Source organism: Erythrolamprus reginae, chromosome 2 (assembly GCF_031021105.1).
Source record: "Erythrolamprus reginae isolate rEryReg1 chromosome 2, rEryReg1.hap1, whole genome shotgun sequence".
NCBI classification, from domain to species: domain Eukaryota; kingdom Metazoa; phylum Chordata; class Lepidosauria; order Squamata; family Dipsadidae; genus Erythrolamprus; species Erythrolamprus reginae.
In genome coordinates, this window is record NC_091951.1 from 205,163,919 (window position 1) to 205,189,833 (window position 25,915).

Sequence of the window (25,915 nt, forward strand, 5' to 3'; positions counted from 1 at the left end):
TCTATCTATCTATCTATCTATCTATCTATCTATCTATCTATCTACCTACCTACCTACCTACCTACCTACCTATCTATCTACCTATCTACCTATCTATCTACCTTTCTTTCTATCTATCTATCTATCCACCTATCTACCTTTCTATCTATCTATCTACCTACCTATCTACCTACCTACCTATCTACCTACCTATCTATCTAATCTATCTACCTACCTACCTACCTTTATCTATCTATCTATCTATCTATCTATCTATCTATCTATCTATCTATCTATCTATCTATCTATCTATCTATCTATCTATCTAGCTATCTATCTATCTAGCTATCTAGCTATCTATCTAGCTATCTATCTAGCTATCTATCTGATCTGTGTGCCGCCCCTCTCCAGAGCCTCGGGGCGGCTAACAACAATAATAAGACAATATAAACAAATCTAATATTTAAGTTAATTTAAAAACCTCAATTTAAGAAACCAATCATACGTACAGACATACCATGCATAAATTTTATAAGCCTAGGGGGAAGGGAAAGTCTCAATTCCCCCATGCCTGACGACAGAGGTGGGTTTTAAGGAGCTTATGAAAGGCAAGGAGGGTGGGGGCAACTCTGATATCTGGGGGGAGTTGGTTCCAAAGGATCAGGGCCGCCACAGAGAAAGCTCTTCCCCTAGGTCCCGCCAAACAACATTGTTTAGTTGACGGGACCCGGAGAAGGCCTACTCTGTGAGACCTAACTGGTCACTGGGATTCGTGCAGCAGAATTCAATTCAATTCAATTCAATTTATTAGATTTGTATGACGCCCCTCTCCGAAGACTCGGGGCAGCTCACAACGATAAAAACAATATTACAATGGCACAAATCTAATATTAAAAACCCTATCATAATTAAAACCAAACAGCACATACATACCAAACATAAATAATAATGAGCCTGGGGGAAGATGTCTCAAATCCCCCATGCCTGGCGGTATAGGTGGGTCTTAAGTAGTTTACGAAAGGCAAGGAGGGTGGGGGCAGTTCTAATCTCCGGGGGGAGTTGATTCCAGAGGCCTGGGGCAGCCACAGAGAAGGCTCTTCCCCTGGGTCCCACCAAACGACATTGTTTAGTTGACGGGACCCGGAGAAGGCCAACTCTGTGGGACCTTATTGGCTCCTGGGATTCGTGAGGTAGCAGGCGGTCCTGGAGATATTCTGGTCCGATGCCATGAATATCAATCAATCAATGCGGATTCCAGAGTATATGAAAAAAGATTTACACCTATATGTTGATATATTGATGCAGAATTCCTTTGTAAAAACTAGGATTCCTTAGATCAGGAATCCCTGCCACCATGTTGTAGAGGATTCTGAGGCAGGTTCCTGGGTGGGCCCACAGTCCCTTGCATGTTTTCTTCAGAAGATTTGTGAGCTTTGCTTGAAGCCTCTCAATAAAATATCTTTTTGTGAGGTAACTAATGGCATGTGGGCCCTAGACTAGGCAGCTCTGATTTGACATCCTCAAGAGGAACCCATGCCCACCTCTTATTTTTAGATGTCATTTAATAAATATAGTTGTGTACTTCCACATGCTATGTGTATGCTCAATTAGACATGATATACAATAAGACACTGTTTTATTTATTGTGGCTCAGTCTCTAATTATATAAGTTCTTAACTGAATTTATGGTTAAAGAATGAGGGTTAAAGAAAGAATTAACGGGAAAGACATTCTCAGCCATTCTCAAGACAATGCAGGAATGACTGGAAATTCTGAGAGGCTACAGTGTCAGCCTTTTCAATGTATTATTTCAGAAATCCTAAGTATAATTCCAACCGGATCACCATAAAAAGAATACAAGATACAGTACATGGTCAAGCTAGTTCCCAGATATTATTTGACTTGTCTCATGTTTTTCAAGTGTACAGCATTTGTGATGGTATGTACTAAATATGAAAGGTATAGTTCCCATACCTGTTTAAACAGGGTACAATGCGATGAACCAAATAGAGGCACAGTTGACTTCAACTGTACTTGGCAAAAGGCCTTATTTCAGACATTTTTTGGTAATATTTTTGGAAAGGTAAAATGGTACAGATCGTCCACAACTTACAACCACAATTGAACCCAAAATTTCTGTTGTTAAGCAAGACCATTGTTAAGTGAAGTTTGGCCCATTTTGTGACTTTTCTTCTGATAGTTGTAAGTTCTTAAGCCAGGGGTCTCCAAACTTGGTCACTTTAAGACTTGTGGACTTCAACTCCCAGAATTCCCCAGCCAGCTTTACCCAGTTATGATTTCAGTATTAGCATTTTAAGGAATCAGAAGATTAGAAACAAAAAATAATTCAAAGCAAGTTTAAGAGTGTAGAGAGGAAGAAAAGACCTCTGTATGTTATCAACCCCAGTGCTGCCCCAGTGGTTATCAGAAGGTCAGCTAGATGGGGTTCCTTTTAGAAAACATCACTAGAACCCTCGCCATAACATAAACTTCAGGCTTGTTGCTTACTAAGTGCTCTGGCAATTAATTTGTGATTATAATAAGCTACTTGATGCTGTATCTCACTGACAAAAGGAATAGCAAGATAGTCTGTGATGTGCCAGAATAAAGAATGACAGATGTTCTTATAGTGTAGGAAGATAGCACCCACTCCTCTCCTAGAAAAATGAAATATCCTAGGGAATATTAAAAAGGCAAAATATTATTATTATTATTATTATTATTATTATTATTATTATTATTATTATTATCTTCATTATCTTCATTATCATCATCATTATCATCATCATCACTGTTATATAATAATAATAATAATAATAATTATTATTATTATTATTATTATTATTATTTAGATTTGTATGCCGCCTTTCTCCAAAGACTCTGGGCGGCTCACAGTATACAATGTAAACAATACAGCAACAAATCTAATCAATTAAAAATTACAAACTAAAGGCACAATACAGTAAAATCAACCAGCTAATTTATTCACAGAATATTATATAGAATATCCCCAGAAACATGCTTTTAGGTAGAAAAAAGGCTCACTCTTAGTAACACCCATATTTGTCAATGTGCCATCAAGGAATGGCCCAGCTCACTCACACACACACCCCACAACTTTTTAAATAGGCTGAACCAGTTTATTCTACATAACAAACAGACAGCCATATTAAGAATTGCCCAAAGCGCTTTCATTATACCATCACCCAGCAAGGCTCAGCCAAACTTGAACACAAAAATATACCCTGCAGAGTTGCTCCTGATTGGCTCCATTGGAGTTTGACAGCCAATCAGAGTGCATTTCTTGCCCAGGAGTAGGAGGCCCCCAAGGTGGGGCCCAAGAGTGGGCATAAAACAAGGAACTCTCAGCATCTCGGCCCTTTTTCTCTTCACCCAACATCTGGAAGCATGTGATCCACCTTTTCTATTCTGGAGCTCATGCCATGTGCTCTTGTTCTCCATTAAACCTTCTTTCCAAGCAACTTCCATGAATCCAGCGTCTTTTTTCCCACTTGGAGCTGAACCCAGAAGAATATTCTTTTCAACAATTGTAAGAGACTGTTTCCCTTTCCCCCTTTTTATCTAAGCTTTCACTGTGGTGGCTTATTGTGAGTCTTAGGAATGTGCATGCCCTCAGATATCTGGAGAGGTAGTTTTTCTTAGTAGTAGAACATATACATACATACATAAACACACACACACACACGTATGTCTATATGTGTGTGTGTGTGTGTGTGTGTAAGACTCCATTACCAAATCTAATGTGGGGGGGAAAAACCAACTAAATGATGGAAAATATCATTGCCTGAGACCCTAAAAACTGCTGCCTATGAGAAAACAAGATGGATCAGTTATTTAAATAGTTGTAGATTATCTTGTAGAAGTCTACACCCAGTCATAATGAAAACTGAATAAAAATGTAACTTCATAAATGAGAGGAACCTCTTGTACATTTATGCAGCACCCACTACCCAGAGGTTTGCTTTTATTGCACTACATAAAAAAGGAGTTAATGACTGATATCCTGAGTATGTCAGAACATGTGCAAATCTCCCAGTTGGTGGGACATGAGCAACTACATGTTAGCCTTGGAGATATCCCCAAATTTGAGATCCTAGGTTGCATACAAGGGCATGTACATTCTTGTACTCAAACTGGGCTTTGGCTGGACTTGTTTCATAATAGACAAAATACACCCAAACTAACTAATTCTGTTGATAGGGAATGCTGAATGTGATAATGGTATGACTAGGATTGGTAACCTCATCCACTTTATCTTACTAAAAAGTGTTAGGAGAAAGCTGAATGAAATAATGAAGATATTGGTGGAAGTCAGTATTCACTGGCATAGGGAAAATTGTGGCTTGAAATGGAAGAGGAGTAAATGGAAAAGAAAATGAATGAACGAATAAATGAGTGAAATTAAATAAAGAAAAATAGGTACTAATTTTTAGTACCTACTTGGCAAAGAAAGTCTATTATGTATGCATGATAAAGGAACGAATGGCAAAGCATGATTGGTTGACTTGTTTACAATCAAAAGTGAAAAGAATTGATGAAAGATACAAACAAGATGACAATGTTGAAGAATGTAATTGAAATAAATGCTTTAAAATTAGAATCCACAAAACATTATGAAAGATCATAAATGCTGAAAAAATGTTGGAAAATGGTAATGCTGCAGCTGTAGAAGGTGTAACTGGAGCAATGTTAAAATATCAATGATTTGTTAAATGGCCTCATGTCTTATTTCATGTCTGTCAATATTGCATCTGTATCTGACTATTGGCAGAATGCCATTGTTCTTTTCTTATATAAAGGGAAATGCAAAACCGTAGGACTGAATGCAATAGCTAAAGGGAGATTATTCATTGAATGTTCTTGAGAAATGCATTTGACACAGTTCCAGTTGAAATGGCACAAGGAGATAGTGAACAAAATTTGGTAAGTGCAGTGCATTCTTATCCTAGGCATAAAATGTGGAGATCATATTTTTACTTCAAGTCTTTGAGAATTGCAAGAATATGAGAAAGTTAATTATATGTGTAGGAAGTAAAGCTGACAACACAAGATTGTTGATTTACAGGAAACATACGGTGAATTGGCTTAAATTTTGAAGTTTGGTTGTAGAATGTAATTAATAAACTATGATGGAAGTGAAGTTTACATGAGAATAAATAGCAAATTATTCAATATCGAACAAAGTAAGAAAATGATGTGTAATGTTTCTTTAGTTAAGTAATAGGCAGAAGGAATAACCTTGAGGAAGAGTCACAAGCAAAACAAGGGGCAAATAAGAGAAATCAAGAAATCTGAGTCTCAGCCAGATCTGTAACTTGAACAATGCCTCCAAGAAGACCTCTCTAGTTTTCATGAAGGTAGTGACAGAGGAAGCACACTCAGACTTGCAAGGTTCTGCTACTGTAACTATTTAATGCTGGAGTAAGAGTTTACCTAAGAGGAAAAAAAACATTAAAATAGTAATGGTAACAAATAATAATTAAATTGCATATGTGGTAAACAAGATAGGATCAAGAATTAATTAATGCTGTATGATTTTGAATTGAATACAGAAGTGAGTCTTTAGTAACTGAAGAAATACAAAAAATAAATGAGAACAGGAAAAAGAATGAATTTTTGAGAGGAGTAGGAAGATTGAGGACATTATAGCTGTATGGAACTGATGAGATTCTTTAAAAAGCTGAAATGTTTGAAGAATAAAAAACAACCTATAAAGTAATGGATGGATGTGGAGAAAACAAGGATTGCTTGGAAAAAATAGAAATTTATGGTAGAATATAATGTTAGTCTAAATAACATTTAATTTTCTTCTTTTTCCCACATGTTTCATTTGGTCCTGCTTAGTACTTCTATTTTTTTTTTCATTCTACATAACATTGCTCATCTCCATGATGTCTATAATAATAGAACAGCACAGGGGTGGGCAGCATTATTTGAACTGCCAAGAAATTGTAATAGAAATGTTTTCATTAGAATTCTGGGTTTTCCAATTGTTCACAGATTAACTACTCTGTTAATCTGATATTTATTATTATACACACACACATACGTGTGTGTGTATAATAATAACATACGTGTGTGTGTACACATATGCATACACACATACATACATACACACACACATACATACATACATACATACATACATACATACATACATACAGGGGTGGTCTGCTGCCCAGATAGGGGAGAATGCAGTAGTGTAGCGAAAATGGAGCTTCATCCCAGAACACCCAATTTGCACCGAAAGATGTTGGAAAAAAATGCAGGCTGCCTCTTTGGACATCCTCTGCGTTCTTCCCGAAAGCGTTTAAAACCCTCAAACCTGGCAATTCTGCTACAAACAAAAGTATCTAGGAAAAGTATAAGGAGATAAGATCTGGAATAAATTCTATGTGATCTGGGTTTCTGCCTTCCACTCCTTTCTGAATGGCCATAGTATTCTCCAGAACAGAGGTCTTCTTAGCTGGCTGGAGAATTCTGGGAGTTGAAATTCAGAAGTCTTAAAGTTGCCAAGTTTGGGGACCCCTGCTCTAGAAAACAAAACAAATAATGCTTGAAACCTAATGTTTTGCCAGAAACCTTGATTTTGAAGGGTGAAGACTGTTATGTGGAATGGAGCATTTTGGGATGTTCCCTTAGGCTGTGAAAGTAGCAAGGAACACTTTAGATTGTTGCCTTTGAGTAAGTGATTATTTTGTGAGTGGCCATTTTAATCATGAAGACACCTTTACGACAATGCTCAAAATGTGCTTTCAAAATTCTAAGTGAAATGTTTCTGTCATTCCACTGTTCTACAGCTGCTCACTTCTAAGGTGAGGGTAAATTCAATGACCTGCTTGTTTTGAGTCCATTGATATTTTGAGTTCTTGGAAAATGCTTGGTCAAGTCACATGATTGCCAAGCTACTCCCACCTGGTCACATGGCCGGCAAGCCACTCCTACCTGGTCACATGACCATCAAGCCACACCCACAAAATAAGTCACACCCACAGGGTGGTAGTAAAAAATTTGGTAGCTCTTCACTGCATATATCTCCACTTGAATATACAATTTGGGTGATGAGAAATATATAAGAAATGTAATTCATAAAAGGGGAACACACATACAGGTAGTTCTCTATTTACAACTACAATTGAACACAGATAAGTGAAAAAATTATTAAGTGAGTTTTGCCACATTTTATTATTTTTCTTGCCATAGTTGTTAAGTGAATCACTCCATTTGTTAAATTAGTAACATGTTGCTAAGTGAATCTGGTTTCCCCATTGAGCGGAAACTAATCGGCAACCAATGCAGGCCGCGGAGTGTTGACAAGACATGGCCATAACTGGGAAATCCCATGATTGCTCTTGCGACTGCGTTCTGCACGATCTGAAGTTTCCGAACACTCTTCAGAGGTAGCCCCATGTAGAGAGCATTGCAGTAGTCGAACCTCGAGGTGATGAGGGCATGAGTGACTGTGAGCAGGGATTCCCTGTCCAAATAGGGTCGCAACTGGTGCACCAGGCGAACCTGTGCAAATGCCCTCCTTGCCACAGCCGAAAGATGGTGTTCTAAAGTTAGTTGTGGATCAAGGGGGATGCCCAAGTTGCGAACCCTCTCGAAAGGGTTCAGCAATCTCCTCCCCAGGGTAATGGACGGACAGATGGGATTGTCCATGGATGACAGAAGCCACAGCCACTCCGTCTTGTCAGGGTTGAGTTTGAGCCTGTTGACACCCATTCAGACCCCAACAGCCTCCAGCCACCGGCACATCACTTCCACTGCTTCGCTGACTGGACATGGTGTGGAGATGTATAACTGGGTATCATCAGCGTACTAATACATGTCCTTGGATGATCTCACCCAGCAGTTTCATGTAGATATTGAATAGCAGGGGGGAGAGGATCGACCCCTGAGGTACCCCACAAGGAAGAGACCTAGAGGTCGACCTCTGACCCCCTTCTAACACCGACTGCGACCGAATAGAGAGGTAGGAGGAGAACCACTGTAAAACAGTGCCTCCCACTCCCAACCCCTCCAACCAGCGCAGAAGGATACCATGGTAGATGGTATTGAAAGCCGCTGAGAGGTCAAGAAGCACCAGGACACAGGCTAAACCCCTGTCCTGGGCCCTCCAGATATCATCCATCAGCACGACCAAAGCAGTTTCCATGCTGTAGCTGAGCCTGAATCCTGACTATTGAGGGCCTAGATAATCAGCTTCTTCCAAGGACCGCTGGAGCAACACCACCTTCTCAACAACCTTCCCCATAAAGGGAAGGTTGGAGACCGGATGGTAGTTGTTGAGTACGGCTGGGTCCAGGGAAGGCTTCTTGAGGAGGGGGCGCACAAGTGCCTCCTTGTAGGGAGTCGGGAAGAACCCCCTCCCCAGAGAAGCATTGACAATCTCCTGGAGCCAGCTCCATGTCACCTCTCTGCTGGCCAAAACCAACCAAGAGGAACACAGATCCAGTAAAAAGGTGGCAGAACTCACAGCTCCAATGGCATTGTCCACTTGCACTCTGATTGGCTGTCAGACTCCCATGGGGCTATGCAGGGGCAACTCTGTAGGCTATATTTGAGTTTGCCTGAGCCTTGCTGGGTGATGGTGTAACGAAAGCACTTTGGGCAATTCCAAATTCTGTTGTCTGAAGGATCTTTGTTATGTAGAATAGATTGGTCCAAGCTATTAACAAATGTGGGGGTGGGGATGAGTGAGCTGGGCCATTCCTTGATGGTACATTGACAAAGGTGGGGGCTACTAAGTCTTTTTTCGTAAACTACTCAAGACTCACTTATGCCGCCAGGCATGGGGGAGTTGAGATATTCCTTCCCCCTAGGCCATTACAAGTTATGCATGGTATGTTTGTGTGTATGTTTGGTTTGATAATAAGGGTTTTTAGTTGTTTTATTAATTGGATTGTTACATGTTGTTTTTTATCATTGTTGTTAGCCGCCCCGAGTCTACGGAAAGGGGTGGCATACAAATCCAATAAATGAATGAATGAATGAATGAATGAATGAATAAATAAATAAATAAAAGCATGTTTGCAGGGATATTTTATATAATATTCTGCCTTTTTAATATTTCCTAAGACAGTGATGGCGCACCTTTTTTTCCTCTGGTGCTGAAAGAGTGAAGGTGTGTGCTATTGTGCATGCGCAAGTGCCTACACCCATAATTCAATACCTGGGGAGGGCGAAAACAGCTTTGCCCCCCCCCCTCCAGAGGCCCTCTGGAAGCTGGAAACGGCCTCTTTCCCAACGTCTGGTGGGCCTAGTAGGCTCATTTTTCGCCCTCCCCAGGCTCCAAAGGCTTCCCTGGAGCTGGGGGAGGGTAAAAATGCCTTCCCCCATCCCCCTGGAGGCTCTCCGGAAGCCAAAAATGCCTTCCCCCATCCCCCTGGAGGCTCTCTGGAAGCCAAAAATGCCTTCCCAGAGCCTCCGTGTGAGCCAAAAATCAGCTGGCCAGCAGACACATGCACATTGGAGCTGAGCTAGGGCAAAAGGGATACGACTCCACGTGCCACCTGTGGCACCCATGGCATAGGTTCACCATCACCTTCCTAGGATATTTCATTTTTTCTAGGAGAGGGTTGGGTGCTAGCTTCCTACACACTTGGGGAAAAGGTGAGTTTTAACAAACTTTTGGAAGGACAAATATATAAATATACAGTATATTTAATTTAATACTCAGGGAGACATATTGCTAACCCTTCTTATCCATGGTTTTATTAGAGGCCAGAGCTTGGTGTGGCTATTACATATTTTCCTGTATCTGTGGTTTGGGGCTGTTGTTGTTTTTTTTACCTTGCACACAAAATAGCAGATGGGCCTGCATAAAGTATGTTTTTTCAAGATCTTGTTATCCATAATTTTGATATCTGTGGTTGCTAGTCTTGAATATGACTAACAAAGGCCACCTGTCCTAATATTTTCCATGTACCAGCAGAGCAAATAAAAGTCTGGGAAATTCCCAGTCCTATCTATTGTCATCTCCCTACATCCTACCGAAAATAAATCAGTGGGGCCAGGACAAAAGTATATAAGTACTAAACAATTTTATTTATGTATTTAATAAATAAATACATAAATAAAATTGTTTAGTACTTATATACCAGAGACAGTGCAATTCAAATGCCATTAGAGGACATGACAAGACTGAGATTTGAGGAGGGAGAGGTAAAATGAAACAGTGAGTGGAGATGAACAAATGTGATGTTATTTTAGAATTAAAGTGCAGAGCAGCTACAGTATGTGCTGTGTATTAAAAAAAACACCAAAAAAATTAAATCCCAGCCTAATTTCAGGCATTTTCAGGCTAAGTCAATAATTGTTTGTAGGAAGAGTTTATGATAGCAAAACATCAGAAAGAGTCTAGTAACACCTTTTCCAACTAACACGTTTTATTAAAAGCACAAACTTAGGCCTTTTAATAAAAGGTGTTATTTGGAACAAGTGTCACCTGACTCCTGATTTTTCTACTTGTGGGCATTGTGATGATTTTGTTACTATGTAAAACCTATGACTATGTAAGAAGCATTTTAAAAGGCAACCATTCATCTCACTGATTACAGGTCCTTTAGAGACTGATCTGGCCCTTTATAATAATTGGATAGATGCAAATTTGCATTAGAAAAGTCATCAAAATCTTTTTGTATGTCTCTTAATGAGAGAAAGGGGGAGATACAAATGCGCAAACACAGACACAATTTAAATTTAAATTGTCAGCTTTTGTCCTGGCCCCACTGATTTTTCAAGGGTAGCATCAACGTCAAGACTGCCAACTATTAAATTATACATCCCTCATATATTAGTGGACATTTAGGGCTCACAGGAAGATAAATATTTTTATTTGTTTTTTACAGTACTATTTTACATTTCCTATTCTGGAGTGACCAACTATGAACCGATTGACCTTTGATTTTCATTCCGAATTGCTTAAGAAAAAAAATAAAAATAAAATCTTCATGTATAAGGAGTTCCTAATAAATCCCTTCCATACACCAAAGTACAACTTGTATCATTCCATTGGTAGGGAAAGGCATCTGTCTGAATTATTAGCCAATTACTATAACAGACTATTTTAGCTAATACATTAATGCTGAATGAATGATCTGACCCAATATAAGGCAGATTTTGGTCTTCCTCTTGATAGATCTGTCTAATCATCCAACACTGGTAAGAAACTGAGCAATTCTGACCTGCAAAAGGGGGGGGGGGATATCTGTGAACATGTCCATTTATGCTTACTTATTTATAGTGGTACTCCTATAGAGTTACAATAAAAATGAGCTTCTGCGAATGAAAAACAAGTTTTAAATCTGGAAAAACCTCAGTAAACTATTGTTATTGATTTATGGTATCTCTTTTAATTAGTCTTCATCCCCAAGTTGGGAAATTGCCCACTAATTGTAACATATATTAATTACTAGTTTTGTATTTATCAAGATTTACCTGTTTCCCAGACAGATATGAATACACAAACACTTATTTTCTATGTTTCTGATAACTTCATGCAGTTCAAAATATACTGCTCAAAAAAATAAACACTCAAATAACACATCCTAGATTTGAATAAATGAAATATTTTCATTGAATACTTTGTTCTGTACAAGGTTGAATTGCACAACAACATGTGAAATTGATTGTCAAACAGTGTTGCTTCCTAAGCAGACAGTTTGATTTTTTACTTGGAGTTATATTCTGTTGTTTAAGTGTTCCCTTTATTTTTTTGAGCAGTGTATATGAAGTAGCTTGGCAGAATGGGAAATCCAATGAAACTGGTGTTTCAATTACCATACATGTCTCCCAAAAACCATGTGGAGGATACTCCAAAATTACAAACTTATTTATTCCACATCAGTTTAAATGTTATGACCTTTCCTGAGAATTCTGACTGCTCCTTATTCTCCCTTTTCTTCTAATTTGGAATTTGTCTAATTTGTAATTTGTTTTTGATGTAACTTATTATGTGGGATGGATAAATCATAGATCTTCTCAGTCTTCTTGCCATTTGCATCTGTACCAGTACTTGGGCCTATCTTAATACTGTACGTAGTTTTCAAGACTGCTAGTCTTTTTTGAGAAGTTTGGAAACGGAATTTTATGGGGGGAAATCCTTCTCATTTTATAAACATAAGGTGAGGTTCATTCCCAATACAGACTTATTATTATTATTTATTATTATTATTTATTGGATTTGTATGCCGCCCCTCTCCGCAGACTCGGGGCGGCTAACAACAATGATAAAAAACAACATGTAACAATCCAATTTAATAAAGCAACTAAAAACCCTTATTATAAAAAAAACAAACATACACACAAACATACCATGCATAACTTGTAATGCCTAGGGGAAGGAATATCTTAACTCCCCCATGCCTGGCGACAAAGGTGGGTCTTGAGTAATTTGCGAAAGACAAGGAGGGTGGGGGCCGTTCTAATCTCTGGGGGGAGTTGATTCCAGAGGGCCGGGGCCGCCACAGAGAAGGCTCTTCCCCTGGGGCCCGCCAAACGACATTGTTTGGTTGACGGGACCCGGAGAAGGCCAACTCTGTGGGACCTTATCGGCCGCTGGGATTCATGCGGTAGAAGGCGGTTCTGGATGTATTCTGGCCCAATGCCATGTAGGGCTTTAAAGGTCATTACCAACATTTTGAATTGTGACCGGAAACCGATCAGCAGCCAGTGCAGGCCGCGGAGTGTTGCAGAAACTTAAAGCGACAAATGAATGGATGGAAATTTTCTTCTATAGGATAAGAAACTGCAGCTGGCAGGGAGGGTCCTTCTTCAGTGAGGAATCAGTTTATAGTTATAGTTAAGTGTAAAACTCTACTCAGCCAATCCATGACTAGGTTCACATATTACTAAGCCATGGCTTGTTTTGAAAAAGCAGTGTTTATTATGGATTAACTGGACACGAATCCAACATTCCAATTGATAAAGTACCATTTATATATTAGAGTTATGAAGGATCACACAGTTTATGACATGCAATGAACTATGATTAATGACACCATGACTTAATAACGTGTCTCTTTTAAATTTAATTGCAGTATTGTGAGATTAAAGGAGAATATTATGTGTAAAAAGCTTTTAGAAGAAGGGCAGAAATAGTGTGTGAGAGAGAGGGAGGGAGGGAGTGCCAGGAAGAAAATTCACTGTGCTCAGGGTGGAATAACTGACTGAGTCCTCCGCAGGCCAGAAATAGCATTTTGGAGTTGCTAGTTGCATCTGATACCAATATCTCCCTTCCCCTCCAAATCCTGACCAAGCTCTCAAATCCCCTGCAGCTTTACAAATCTTCAGAACATTAAAATGTTCTGGAGATCACTTTAATATTAATTTGTGCAGATATTTGCACCATCTATTTGAAAATAAATTTTAAAAAACACCCAATCCACAAAACCCTTTAAAGTCATCTTTCATTTCAATGGTGAGATGTTGATTATTCCAGAATACAATCTTAGGGCAGTGATGGCGAACCTTTTTTTTCCTCGGGTGCTAAAAGAGTGTGCATGAGTGCTATCATGCATGCGTGAGTGCCCATACCCATAATTCAATGCCTGGGGAGGGCAAAAACAGCTTCCACGCCCTCAGAGGCCCTCTGGAGGACGGTAACGGCCTGTTTCCCAACTTCTGGGGGGCCCAGTAGGCTCGTGTTTTGCCCTCCCCAGGCTCCAAAGGCTTCCCTGAAGCCGGGGGAGGGTAAAAACACCCTCCCCATTCCCCCCGGAGACTCTCTGGGAGCCAAAAACGCCCTCTCAGAGCCTCTGTGTGAGCCAAAAATCAGCTGGCCAGCATACACATGCACATTGGAGCTGAGCTAGGGCAATAGTTCATGTGGCAGCAGATATCATAGTTCCATAATTTTGCCATCAGTGTCTTAGGGTTTGAATTCAGCACGGTGAGAAAAAGTCATTACATGTCTATGACAACTGATTAATTCTTTCTTTTCCATATTTTTCTCCTACTTTTTTCTTCACAGACAATGCCTCCCTTTAGTACCGGGGACATGGGCCATCACCAGGCACACTGCCGCTGACCCAGGTTCCCCCTTTTCTTCCCCAACCTAAAGATGGCCAGTGCCAATGAGACTGAAGAGGGCCATGGCTCAGCACCCAGTACAGCGTCCACTTATGCCAAGCTGCTACTCCTGGGCTTCATCATCTGTGTGAGTCTAGCAGGGAACCTGTCTCTCTCGCTGCTGGTGTTGAAAGAACGTGGTCTCCACAAGGCCCCCTATTACTTCTTGCTGGATCTGTGCCTGGCTGATGTGATCCGCTCAGCTGTTTGCTTTCCTTTCGTTCTTGTTTCTATCCGCCATGGCTCTGCTTGGACCTACAGTGTACTGAGCTGCAAGATTGTGGCCTTCATGGCTGTTCTCTTCTGTTTCCATGCTGCCTTTCTCCTCTTCTGCATCAGCGTCACTCGCTACATGGCTGTGGCTCACCACCGCTTCTATGCCAAACGCATGACTTTCTGGACGTGCATTGCTGTCATCTGCATGGTGTGGACTTTGTCAGTGGCTATGGCCTTCCCACCTGTCTTTGATGTGGGGACCTACAAGTTCATCCGGGAGGAAGACCAGTGCATCTTTGAGCACCGCTACTTCAAAGCCAATGACACCCTGGGCTTCATGCTGATGCTAGCCGTACTGATTTTTGCCACCCACGTGGTTTATATAAAGCTACTGCTCTTTGAGTACCGCCATCGCAAGATGAAGCCTGTCCAAATGGTTCCAGCTATCAGCCAGAACTGGACGTTCCATGGACCTGGAGCCACTGGGCAAGCTGCAGCCAACTGGATTGCTGGCTTTGGCCGTGGTCCCATGCCTCCTACATTGCTGGGCATACGGCAGAACGCCCATGCTGCCAACCGGCGATTGCTGGGCATGGAAGAATTCAAGGCTGAGAAGAAGCTAGGCAGGATGTTCTACGTCATCACTTTGCTCTTCTTGGTGCTGTGGTCACCCTACATTGTGGCCTGCTATTGGAGGGTATTTGTCAAGGCCTGTAGCATCCCCCATCGCTACCTCTCCACAGCCGTTTGGATGAGCTTTGCCCAAGCTGCTGTCAATCCCATAGTTTGCTTTCTACTCAACAAAGACCTCAAGAAAGGCTTGGTTGCCCACATTCCCTGCTGGAGGACAGAGCCTGAATTGCCCAGAGAGCCTTACTGTGTGATGTGAGGAATGCTAAAAGGTTGGCTAGAATGCATCCCACCCACCGCCAACTGAATTTGTTTTCCTTTTTCCTTTATACGTCACACAAGGTTTTTCTTCCCCCTGCAACGGGTCATTGTCTCCCAGAGTACTTGTATCACGAACATTCTGATCTCTCTGTTGTCTTAAGGGCAATTATCGAAATCATCCATTAGCTGCTATGAGACCAGAGCTGGATTCTGGTCTGTGTCCCTCTGGGGTAAATCCAGAGTCATACGCCAACAGTATTTGGTCCCTAGTAGTATTCCATCAGTTCTCAGAAGAGGGGGAAAATATTCTATGCTCTCCTGGTTTTATAATCCTCAAACTCTATCAAATCATTTAAGACTGTCCCTATAAAACTCTTATCCCTAGCTTCTTAATACCCATTATGGCTTTGAAAGTAGGCCAGAGTTAGATTTTTGAGTTTGGTCTCCCAGAGCGAAGCCAAAACTATTCCACTTACTGGAGCAGAAATAGTTTGCACTCAGTGGTTTTGTTTGGTTTTTACAGCTAGAGGGTGACAATGAAAAGGGGTCCCTTTTGATGGAATGTACTTTTGGAAAAGATTAATTTTCTGATCCAGTAACTCCATCAATGGAATAAATTCCACGTGATCTCAGAATTTGTGGGGCTATGGAGGAGGGGCTGAGAGAGGGTGGAGGAAAGGAGGCAGCAGACATAATTATTCAAGGGAATGCCATGGAGCCAGCCATGACTTAGCTTTTTGTCTGTCGGAAGCAGTAACCAGGGAGCTTTGGAAACTCCACCTCAGTTGCCATGGCAGCAACCAATCCAAGAGCCTGTAGACCATGTCACTCTGGAACGACGCAAGGAAGAAGGTGCAGGAGAAGCATTCGGTGGGGAGGGGCCTGTAGTGGTGGTGGTGAGAAGAAACCTTTCCCTTAAAAGTGGGAAGTGAGAGCAGAGCAGAATGCATTCGAGGCTCCAGATAAACGTAAGGTGGCTTTGTGGAAATCATAAGGCATGATGCCAGCATCATAGTACACATTCTGTCTGCTAAGATAAAAAGCAACAAACAAGGTTTATGTATTTCTGTAGCCCCTTCCCTTACTACTTGAAAACATGTGAGACATCAGTAATCCTATCTATGCCACATATGACAAAATTTTCTGCACCTGCTATTGAGAAATGTTTACAGTTTTAAGTAAGACGCTAGCCTGCCCAAATTTAGGATCCCATATTTTAGGATTATTCCAGCAGACAAGTTATTGGTCTTTGGATTATTGATGGAAAGAGGACAGAGTGTCTCTTGAGTTAGGAAAGGCACCCTAGTTCTGCTGCTAAACACTCAAATGGAAATGATACTTAGGAAAAAGTTGGACAAGTAGACAGCTTATAAAAGAAAATATGGGTGTACTGGTTACACAAAACTGGGAGAGAAAATTTTTACACCTGATTTGTAGCAAGGGCAGTGAAAATATAGGAATTAAATTTCCTGATTCTCTTCATCCAAAAATATGAATAGAGTTTGGGGTTTGGAACCGGAGAAACTATGACTGGTTGAATTCATACTTCCCGTAGCGATATGACCCACCTGCCCTGTTGTTGCATTTTCTGAAGTAGGAAGTCTCCAAATTCAACCTGACCGATTCCTAGCCATATAATTTGACCCTGCTGAAATGGACACGGTTACTGCTTGCAGTGGAATGCTCCTTATGGGATGGGATTGGGAGGCATGGGCTGGGAGAAGAGATTTAGGGGGAAGGAAATGTTGGAGAAGGATTCCTGGAAGAAGCATTGTTGTGAGAAAGGCAAAATGGGACACTTGGAGAGGGCTACACGTCAGGGAAAGAACTGGGGGAATATTAGTTGGGGAGATGGAAGAGTCAGAGCCTGGAATTGGGGGCAGGATATAGGGAACCAGATGAATTTAGGGCAGAGATTGGGGTTTTCCCCACCTTTTTCCCTCCAAAGGACTCTGATGTTTACTTTTGCCTCTGAAGAAGACCGTTCGTCTTACCCTCCAGTCCTGCCACCACAGTATGGCCTTAATCACTGGCCAGCATTACGGCCACCCCATGGAGAACCATATTTGAAAAATATGGCAGATGAACAGATGATTTCCAGAATGCTTTTTCTGGAAAGAGACATGAACAAAATTGTTGTTGTTTTTTTAAAGGGGAAATGAATAAAGAAATTGAGACTGCAGCAAGGGAGGGGGGGTTGGGTGGGGGCACAGGACAGATGGATGTGTGTCCCCTGCAATGTATGCTTCTGAATTTCTTTCCGATGGGACAGCTTGGGATAATAGTGGGTTGGGGGTGTAATTCTGTGGGTGGAAATTGAGATTTGGGATAAGGATTCTGACTGATCCTACTACCCCACCACCGCCCTTTTTGTGTCAAAAATTGTTTCCATTTCCCTTTTTTTCTGGGGATTTTCTTGTTTGGTTTGGTTTTTTTTAATATACATATGAAATGCAATGAAATGCAAAATTCCTGGGTGGTTCTTTTTAATGAAAAGCAAGACCAAATATAAACAAAGGAAAACCAGTTATGAAATTCATGACCCAAATTCCTAACATCTACTTTTAATCTAAATGGCAGTTGTGGAAGTAGGAGGTTTCTTTCCACCTAGCACCATTTCTCTAATGGAAATAGCCCCTTAACCGTGAAAGAACAGGTACTGTATTTAATATCCTTTTCACTCTTTATAGCTAAGAGGCACAAAGTGAGCTGGTACCACAAGGCAAAGATTAATGTTCCATGTCCCCCAGAGTGAAGGTCCTTGTTGATTTGATCCTGGGGAAAAATGCTGTGTGTTGTTTTTAGAAATGTATTGCCACCATCCTCAACAAAGAAGGCATGAAAGTTAGGATTGTAATCTGGACCTCTGTATACACACAGAATATATTTTCTAAGAGTGGAGCAATCTTGAAAAAAATGCAAAGTATTTACTGCTGACTTTGTTGAAAAAGTATCATTTATAGGCAGAGTGAATATTTGTAAAAGTTGAGTACCCCTTGCTCTAAGTTATATATACACAACATATCCTCTAATTTTACCTGGTCCTGTGCAATTCTGACCACCAGTAAGTATTGGCAAGTTGACAGCTCTAAAATGAATTCCAAACTATATTTTGCAGTCTGAGACATGTTTTAATTAAAAAAAAAAAGTATTGTCACTACTAACCTGTGCATCTGCTTTCAGTGTTAGGGCACAATTATATGTATCAAATTATATTAATGATATTTGCATGGATGTACACTGGTAGAAGAGGAGTAGTGTCTGCTATCTTCCCCTTATTTTATATCTAGACTCTTGGTTTGGATGACAAAATTATCAGAGGGAAGATTTTAGTTCTAACTCTTATTTCATAAAACAGAAAGGAAAAAAAACAGCACAAGTACATTACAAAAAATTGTAACCATTTCAGGTTAATAGACCTAGCAAGATAAATTCCATTATTTAATAGACCTAGCAACAAGGGCTTCTCTATTGACTCACTTCATCCCCTGTCAAAGTATGTCCAAAAGTTGCTTTATTCTTCTATTCTTAATAGCGTGAGTACTAGCAGTTTTGGCAAACCACACCTTGGCATTCACAACCATTTCCCTTCATATCTCTGAGCCTGATTCTCTCATCACACTAACCATTATGTGGTTAGATTGGGTTGGTTTTGAAATAATATGATGTGTGAACCCAACCTTTGAAGTTTAAATATGAGAATGGCTGCCTAGGTGCATTGCAAAGATAGATTTTTCTTGAAATCTATCTTGTTCTTTGAAATCCATTTTGGCCCAACATTCTGCTTTAAAAAGTCTGATCTCTTTAATTATGTGCCTGTTTTGAAGGACAGAGATAACTTAGATTAAAAGTTAGAAGGAAAGCTTTTGGGGTCTCCAGAGGTCTGGCTGCCCATCTTTAATATGTTTAGATTTTTCTAGGTAAGTTATTTTACAGATGAAAATCATAATGAAGTCCTATTCTATACATTCAAGCATTTTGGCGGGCATATAAATTTAAGAACTAAATCAATAAATTTTGCCTCAAAAATTACAACAGACACAGAAAATATATAGCATAAGCTCTGAAAGGGCAAACTTATTTCACATAACATGCTTTCTTCTCCCTTCTCTCACAGCGGCAGACATACTCTGCTTACTTCCAAAACTGAAACTAGAATTAAAATGTGCTCCATTATGTTAACATTCCAATTAATTAAATCAAATTCTGTAAGGTCACTAGTACAATCAGGGCTGAAAAGCCTTTTAGCATGCCTAGGAAGGATGTCTCATCCCTAGATCTCACCAGTCTGCCAACATTGCTGCCAGATTCTGTTCCTGAAAAAAACTGTTCTGCTGTTTCATATTGTCTGTGAGGATCTTTTATCTAATTTCACTTTGGCTACCTTTGAAGACTATTGCACCCTTTTAAAAAAAATTAAAATTTATCCATGAGGACTTCCACACTGCCATTCTTTTCACTTCCGAGATGTTCCACAATTCCTGCTTTTTGTACTGGACTTGCAAAACAGAGAGCAAAGGATAAGAAATCACTGCCCATCCCTGAATTATTTATTGGAGGTCCTGGAGAAACACAAATGCCCTTACGTGCACTCTATGCAAAAGGAAGTTTTTTAAATGTCTTTCGCCCGACCCCCGTTCCTGTTCTTATGTGATATTTGTCTGTTCATATGCAAAGAAATGTAAAACAGTTCCTGGGAGAAGGGAAGGAAGGTGATGGGCTTCACACCATCTTTCTCCCTGAAAGGAACTTGAGAGAGGAGCTCCCACAGATGGGGAGATGAGCACCCACAAGCTCCATAGAGCTACAGTGTTGGAAAGATTAATGTTACTGCCGTTTCAGAGAAGCAAAAATAAATTGGTTTGCTGTTAAATACAGCTGCTGGCGTGGATCACACACATACGAACCTGCTGAACTACACAAGATCCTTACACAGAAGCACCCAGAATCCAACTGAGATTGTGAGAAAGCAACCACTCCTACTGTGTCATTACGATAGTATATTATCAATATTATAAATCCCCCCCCGCAGCACTAAAAACATTGCCAACTGCTGCTCTGTGTTGAGGTGATAAGGAAATGCCCACCATATGCCCACCATGTTTATGCAAGGAGTACACAACTAGTGTGGCTCCAGATCTGCATGTAATTCCACAAAGCCTTCAGCATACAGAGCTTTTCCAAATTTTTTCATGTGATATAAGGGGAAAGTTATTAAATATATTGAAAGTAATCATATGAATTGTGTTTAACTGATATTAAACGTCAACAAATTTTTCTCTGACGCCACAGCCTGAAAAAGTTTTGTGTACCTTTGTTTTTAACTTCAGAGCTACACAATAAAAGAGTGTAGCTTAGTCTGATGCGGCCTTAGACTAAGGTTGGGGAGACGAGGGCTGTCCCAAGATATCTTGCCTAAGATCAAAGAAAAATGGCTTTTTCTTCCATTCCACGTGAAAACATTAATGGGGTTGCCATGTAAACCTATTATCAAAGCCTAAAGGCAGTAGGCAAGCCCAGTCAATGGTGTAGCATAACATGGTATCTGCTACCTTGGTCAACTCTTTAACTCTGCAATAGCAGGCACAGTTGTTTGGGAGTCTAACATTGAAATCCTAATACAGGTAGTCCTCAACTTACAACCATTCAAAGTTACACTATTGAAAAAAGTGACATGTTTTTCAGAGTTATGATCGTTGCAACATCTCCCATGTGGTCACAGCAATCCAAATTCAGACACTTAGCAACTGGTTCTTATTTACGACAGTTGAAGTGTCCCGGGGTCATGTGATCCCTTTTGCCACTTTCTGCAGAGCAAAGTCAATAGGGAAGCCAGATTCAGTTTAGAATCACGTTACTAACTTAATAATTGCTGTCAATTCACTTAACAACTGCAGCGAGAAAGGTCAAACTAAACTAGGCCAAGCTCACTTAGCGAGTCTTGTTTAGCAATTAAAAGTTTTGGGCTCAATTGTGGTCGCAGGTCAAGGACTACCTGTAAAAGGTAATATGAGAAATGTGAGGTAGAAGCACATTCTAGGGAATTTCTAGGTATTTCCCCTGAGGCCTTGTACAGAATCTTCAGTACACCAGGCTGTGATCTGTTCCTTGTGCTCCCTGGGCACTTGTTCATGTTTATTTATTTATTTTGTTAAAACTTAATAGCAAACTATCATTAAAAATGCCATCTCTTTATTGATATGCGTATATTGGGACAATCATAATTAGAAAAGATGATAATTCTGGATGCATTCGGAGTGGTTTCAGGGATCGCTTGACAGTAAACGTCAAATGATCTGAACTGACAAGGACCAATTTTGGCACTGCTGCCAATGCAATTAGCCAGGAAGCCCACTGCTTCAGATGCTCTCCAAAGGGGAATTTTTTAAAAAAAGCTTGCTGTTTTTCTCCAAGTAACCAGAGTTAATTTGCTTTATGTAGGTCACCCCGAAGACTTTTTCTCACACGCTACACTTCACTAAAGGCAGTTCTCCTTTGCACAGGACAACCATCTTCCTATGCAGCTATCCTTTAACCCATTCAAGTATATTTTCCTTCTGATTTTTTTTCTAGTCTTCTGAACCTGCCAATAAACAAGGGAAGGGAGTAGTCACTTTACAATGAACGTGGTCCAGATACTGTATCTTGAGTCTACTGAGTTTATTATGCAATTTTTCCCTACCTCTCACACCAATAGGATTCTGGAAAACCTGAAAGTTCCACATCTGGTCCTGGCAAGTGGGCTTCTAGTTTCCTAGTGATGCTATTATGATCAATCTGATTTAATTACTGTATTTTTCAGAGTATAAGACACACTTAAAGAGGGTGCAGGTGTTGGTGTGCCTTATACACTGAATACAACAATTTTTGGCCTCCTGAAGCCCCACCCCATGTGAAAATAAATGGGCAGAATGTTGGGAGGGCTGCAGCCTGCTCCTGGGGGCTGGGGGAGGGCAAAAACTTTGCATTTTCTTACTTACCTCTTCAAAATCTTGGTGCATCTTATACACCGGTGCGTCTTATTGTCCAAAAACTATGATGACGCAGGAAACAAGAAAGGATTCCAGAATTCTTATATCCTCCCAGGCCAGGAATAAATGCTTGATACTATTGTGAGACAAGTAGGTCTCTTAAGTGGCAGATTTGGGGTGCTATTCCCCATGGAGGGTGTGCCATTAAGATTTTCTGCTTGAAGAGTTAAACGTTTTGGACTAGCTCCATTTGTTCTAGCATCCACCTAAAGGCACTGCCCCCCCATCTTTCCTCATTTGCTCCAAAGCAATAAGGGATGTATTTTCTGCCTGAAAAACAGCAACTTGAGAGAGTATACACTGGGAATAACAGTAGCCGTAAACTAAAGTCAGCCAACCAACCAATTTTGGCATTAAAACAAAAAGGGGAGGGGACAGGAAGCAAGTATGATGACAGTACATAATTTCCATCTAATAATATTTCCACAAATTTTGTACAAATGTTGTTTGGGGAAAAAATGTGATATCCTGCCTGAAATGAAAAGGACTAAATGAGTGCATCGATATCTGATTTGCTGTTATGTTTTATACAAATATAATTTAATTTTTGATCAAACTATGGGTAAAATTGTGGTCACTGAAAAAATATTTTCGCCAACAAAAGATAAATATTCAAGGTTAATTAGCAATTTTTTAAAAAATTTGCAGACAAGTTTGTTAGTAGTGTGGTTAAAATTTGAATCTGTAAGGATATAGCAAGATAGTTTTACAAAGTATGGGTAGTCCTCAACTTACGACCCCAATTGAGCTCAAAAATTCTGTTGCTAAAACATTAAGTGAGTTTTGCTCTATTATACAACTTTTCTCCTTATTATTAAGCAAATCACTATACAAGTTAGTAACACAGTTAACTGTATCTGGCTTCCTCATTGACTTTCCTTGCCAGAAGGTCACAAAAAGGGACATTGCAATTATCATAAGTATGAGCCAATTGCCAACCTCTGAATTTTGATCACAAGACCATGCTGCGATAATCAAAAGTATGCAAAATGGTAATAAAGGAAAGCTGTAAATTGAGGACTACCTGTATAGATTTTTGGAAGGCAGACAAATTGAATAGTAATCCTTTGAACAAATGGGCCCTAAAATCAAATTTTGAGAACTTTCAATACAAAATGCAAAATAATACCTAATACCCTCAACTACTTTGGCACAGTTTTTTCCATACCCGGGCTAGGCAAAGTTGGCTCTTCTATGACATGTGGACTTCAATTCCCAGAGTTCCTGAGCTAACATGATTGCCTCAGGAATTCTGGGAGTTGAAGGCCACATGTCATAGAAGAGCCAACCTTGCCTACCCCTGGTCTAACCTATTCCATCTAGAATACGTACTTGACAAAATAAAATAATAAATAAGTAAATAAATAAAATATGCCACTTCAACCTCTCCTTAACTCCAATCATAACTTCTTACATTGTTGCTTCTTCAGGGTTCAAAACCAGACCAATAGTACTAAATTCCCTAATAGTTTTTGGCTTGTTTCAGCAGCTATTTTGCTTTCTTTCGTAGCTTAAAAGGCATAAATGATTCTGAGAAGAAATAAAACAATTAGTTTTGGGATCTTTCTTAATATTCCATAGGTTTATATTACACATTATGTTAGACAGAATGTCTCAAACAGATAGCCAGCGGCTCCGTTTTTGTTCACTCTCAAGACATTCCAGTGATAGTGTCTTAATAATTAAAATGATCGTAATAAATTCTGAGCTCTCTAGAGGAAACAGAAGCAGCACATCGAATCTGGTCAAATGCTCTTCATTTCCACATTCTCCCTTGCCCATCCATAATTAATCCCAATGAGGTGATCTTCTCAACAGGTGCATTTGTTTCAAAAGTTTTACAATGATCTGCTTCAGCAACCTGGGCTCACATTGCCATCTTGTGGACTCTGTTGCCCAAACAAATTCCTTTCTTGATTACTCCACTTTAGTTGTTAGGAAGGCAGAACCAAACCCCCAGTCTTGACCAATTCTATATGAATGCCTTTTCCAGCTTTTTAATACACACTTAAGAATTTTGTTTTGCTGGGCTTGGTGGTTTACAAAGGGTAGTCAATGTATGGATCATCCTTTTTATATATTTTGTCATATATTGACCCACTTTGGAATTGTATCATTAAGCAAATACGATGGTATGGATCTCTTTAGGAGCAGCCCAAGTGGATGCAGATGCTCGGTGCAGCTAAGATATACTACCTACATTGCATGTTTATCTTCACACACTAGATCAGTGATGGCGAACCTATGGCACAGAGCCATATCTGCTGGCACGTGAGCCATTGCCCTAGCTCAGCTCCAACTTACATGTATGTGCTGGCCATCTGATTTTTGGCTCACACAGAGGCTCTGAGAGGGCGTTTTTGTCCTCCAGAGAGTCTCTGGGGAAATGGGGGAGGGCGTTTTTATCCTCCCCTGACTCCAGGGAAAACTTTGGAGCCTGGGGAGGGTGAAACATGAGCCTACTGGGCCCACTAGAAGTTGTGAAACAGGCCCTTTCCAGCCTCCAGGGGGCCTCCAATGAGCAGGGAAAGCTGTTTTCACCCTCCGCAGACATTGAATTATTGGTGTGGGTACTTGCACACGTGCGATAGCTCGTGCCCACGCTCTTCGGCACCCGAGGAAAAAAAGGTTCACCATTACTGCACTAGACTCAGTTTCCTCCCATTCACATACTTTGAGAACCTGGGGGGAGAGTATCTCATTTAGAGTTGCAGAAGGGAAACTATAGCTTTCTTGAGCTGCCCTAACAAATATTATTGCATTCCCTGCAGCTCAGCTGAGGGCTGATAGAGGTGAGACAGAGTGGGCAAGGTTCCCTAGGATTCAGGGATGGGTTGCTAACAGTGCGGTAGGTGACCGCACACCTGTAGCAGCCGCCAGATTGTGCAATTTGCACGCAGCCATTCCGGTGCCAGTCCTTTAGGCGCTGCCATTTTTTTCTTAAAATTTTCATACTTTTTGCTTCCTGCGCATGTGCAGAAGCAAAATCTCACAAGAGGATGCTTGCGCACATGTGATTTTTGTGGGGGGGTTTGCTTCTGCACATGGGCAAAAGCAAAAAATTGCCAAATCACACTCACATGTGCATCGCCTCACAAGATTTTAGTGCGTTTTTGCTTCCTGTGCATGCACGGAAGTAAAATCACTCTGGGGCGTGCGTGTGCATGCAAGATGATTCAAACTGCATGCGCAGCGCACCAATAGCAGCAAGTAAGAGTAACCCTCAGCTGCCTAGGGTGACTGTCCCAGCTCAGTTGGGCATATTGTCAGCCTTCCTGGGTGCATCAGACAGAAACCAAGACTAGATGGACAATATCTACTTTATTGTAAAGCTACACTGACAGAATCTCACAAGTCTGAAGGTACAGACTTCTTGTTGCCACTATAATAGCCTGGACAATTAGGGACCCTTCCTAAGGGTTTTCCTCTGATTGTTAATCCACTGGGGGTCCTGCCTCTCTTATTGTTTCCTAGGTAGCATCCCTTGTTCTTGTCTCCCAAGGTCATGCACACATTCCATTACACATATAAAAGCTTCAGTAAGCAAATGCAGAGAATCCTGTGCCATTGGCAGCTAGCCATCTCTGTAAGTATGCCACAAGTCAGAAACAAGACATTATCTAATTTCAATGTGCAGTTTTCATCACGCCTTGAAATACTTTAGCTTGCAATTATATTCAGCATGAGAAAACAAGGAGGACAGC

The 25,915-nt window shown here is 40.5% G+C and overlaps 1 protein-coding gene across 6 annotated transcripts in view; it reads left to right on the forward strand.

The window, feature by feature from the left end:
* GPR173 (G protein-coupled receptor 173) overlaps positions 1-18,344 on the forward strand; it is a 32,957-nt gene extending 14,613 nt beyond the window's left edge. For 4 of the 6 annotated variants that reach the window (XM_070741415.1, XM_070741416.1, XM_070741417.1 and 1 more), the window contains one exon: positions 13,976-18,344. In XM_070741415.1, the coding sequence (XP_070597516.1) occupies positions 14,066-15,178 (1,113 nt within the window). In that variant the 5' untranslated portion in view covers positions 13,976-14,065 and the 3' untranslated portion in view covers positions 15,179-18,344. Of the gene's footprint in view, positions 1-3,378; positions 3,530-4,799; positions 4,924-13,975 lie in introns of those variants that run through there. The other 2 variants (XM_070741420.1, XM_070741419.1) reach the window with 2 other exon arrangements.
* Positions 18,345-25,915: the final 7,571 nt, after the last annotated feature.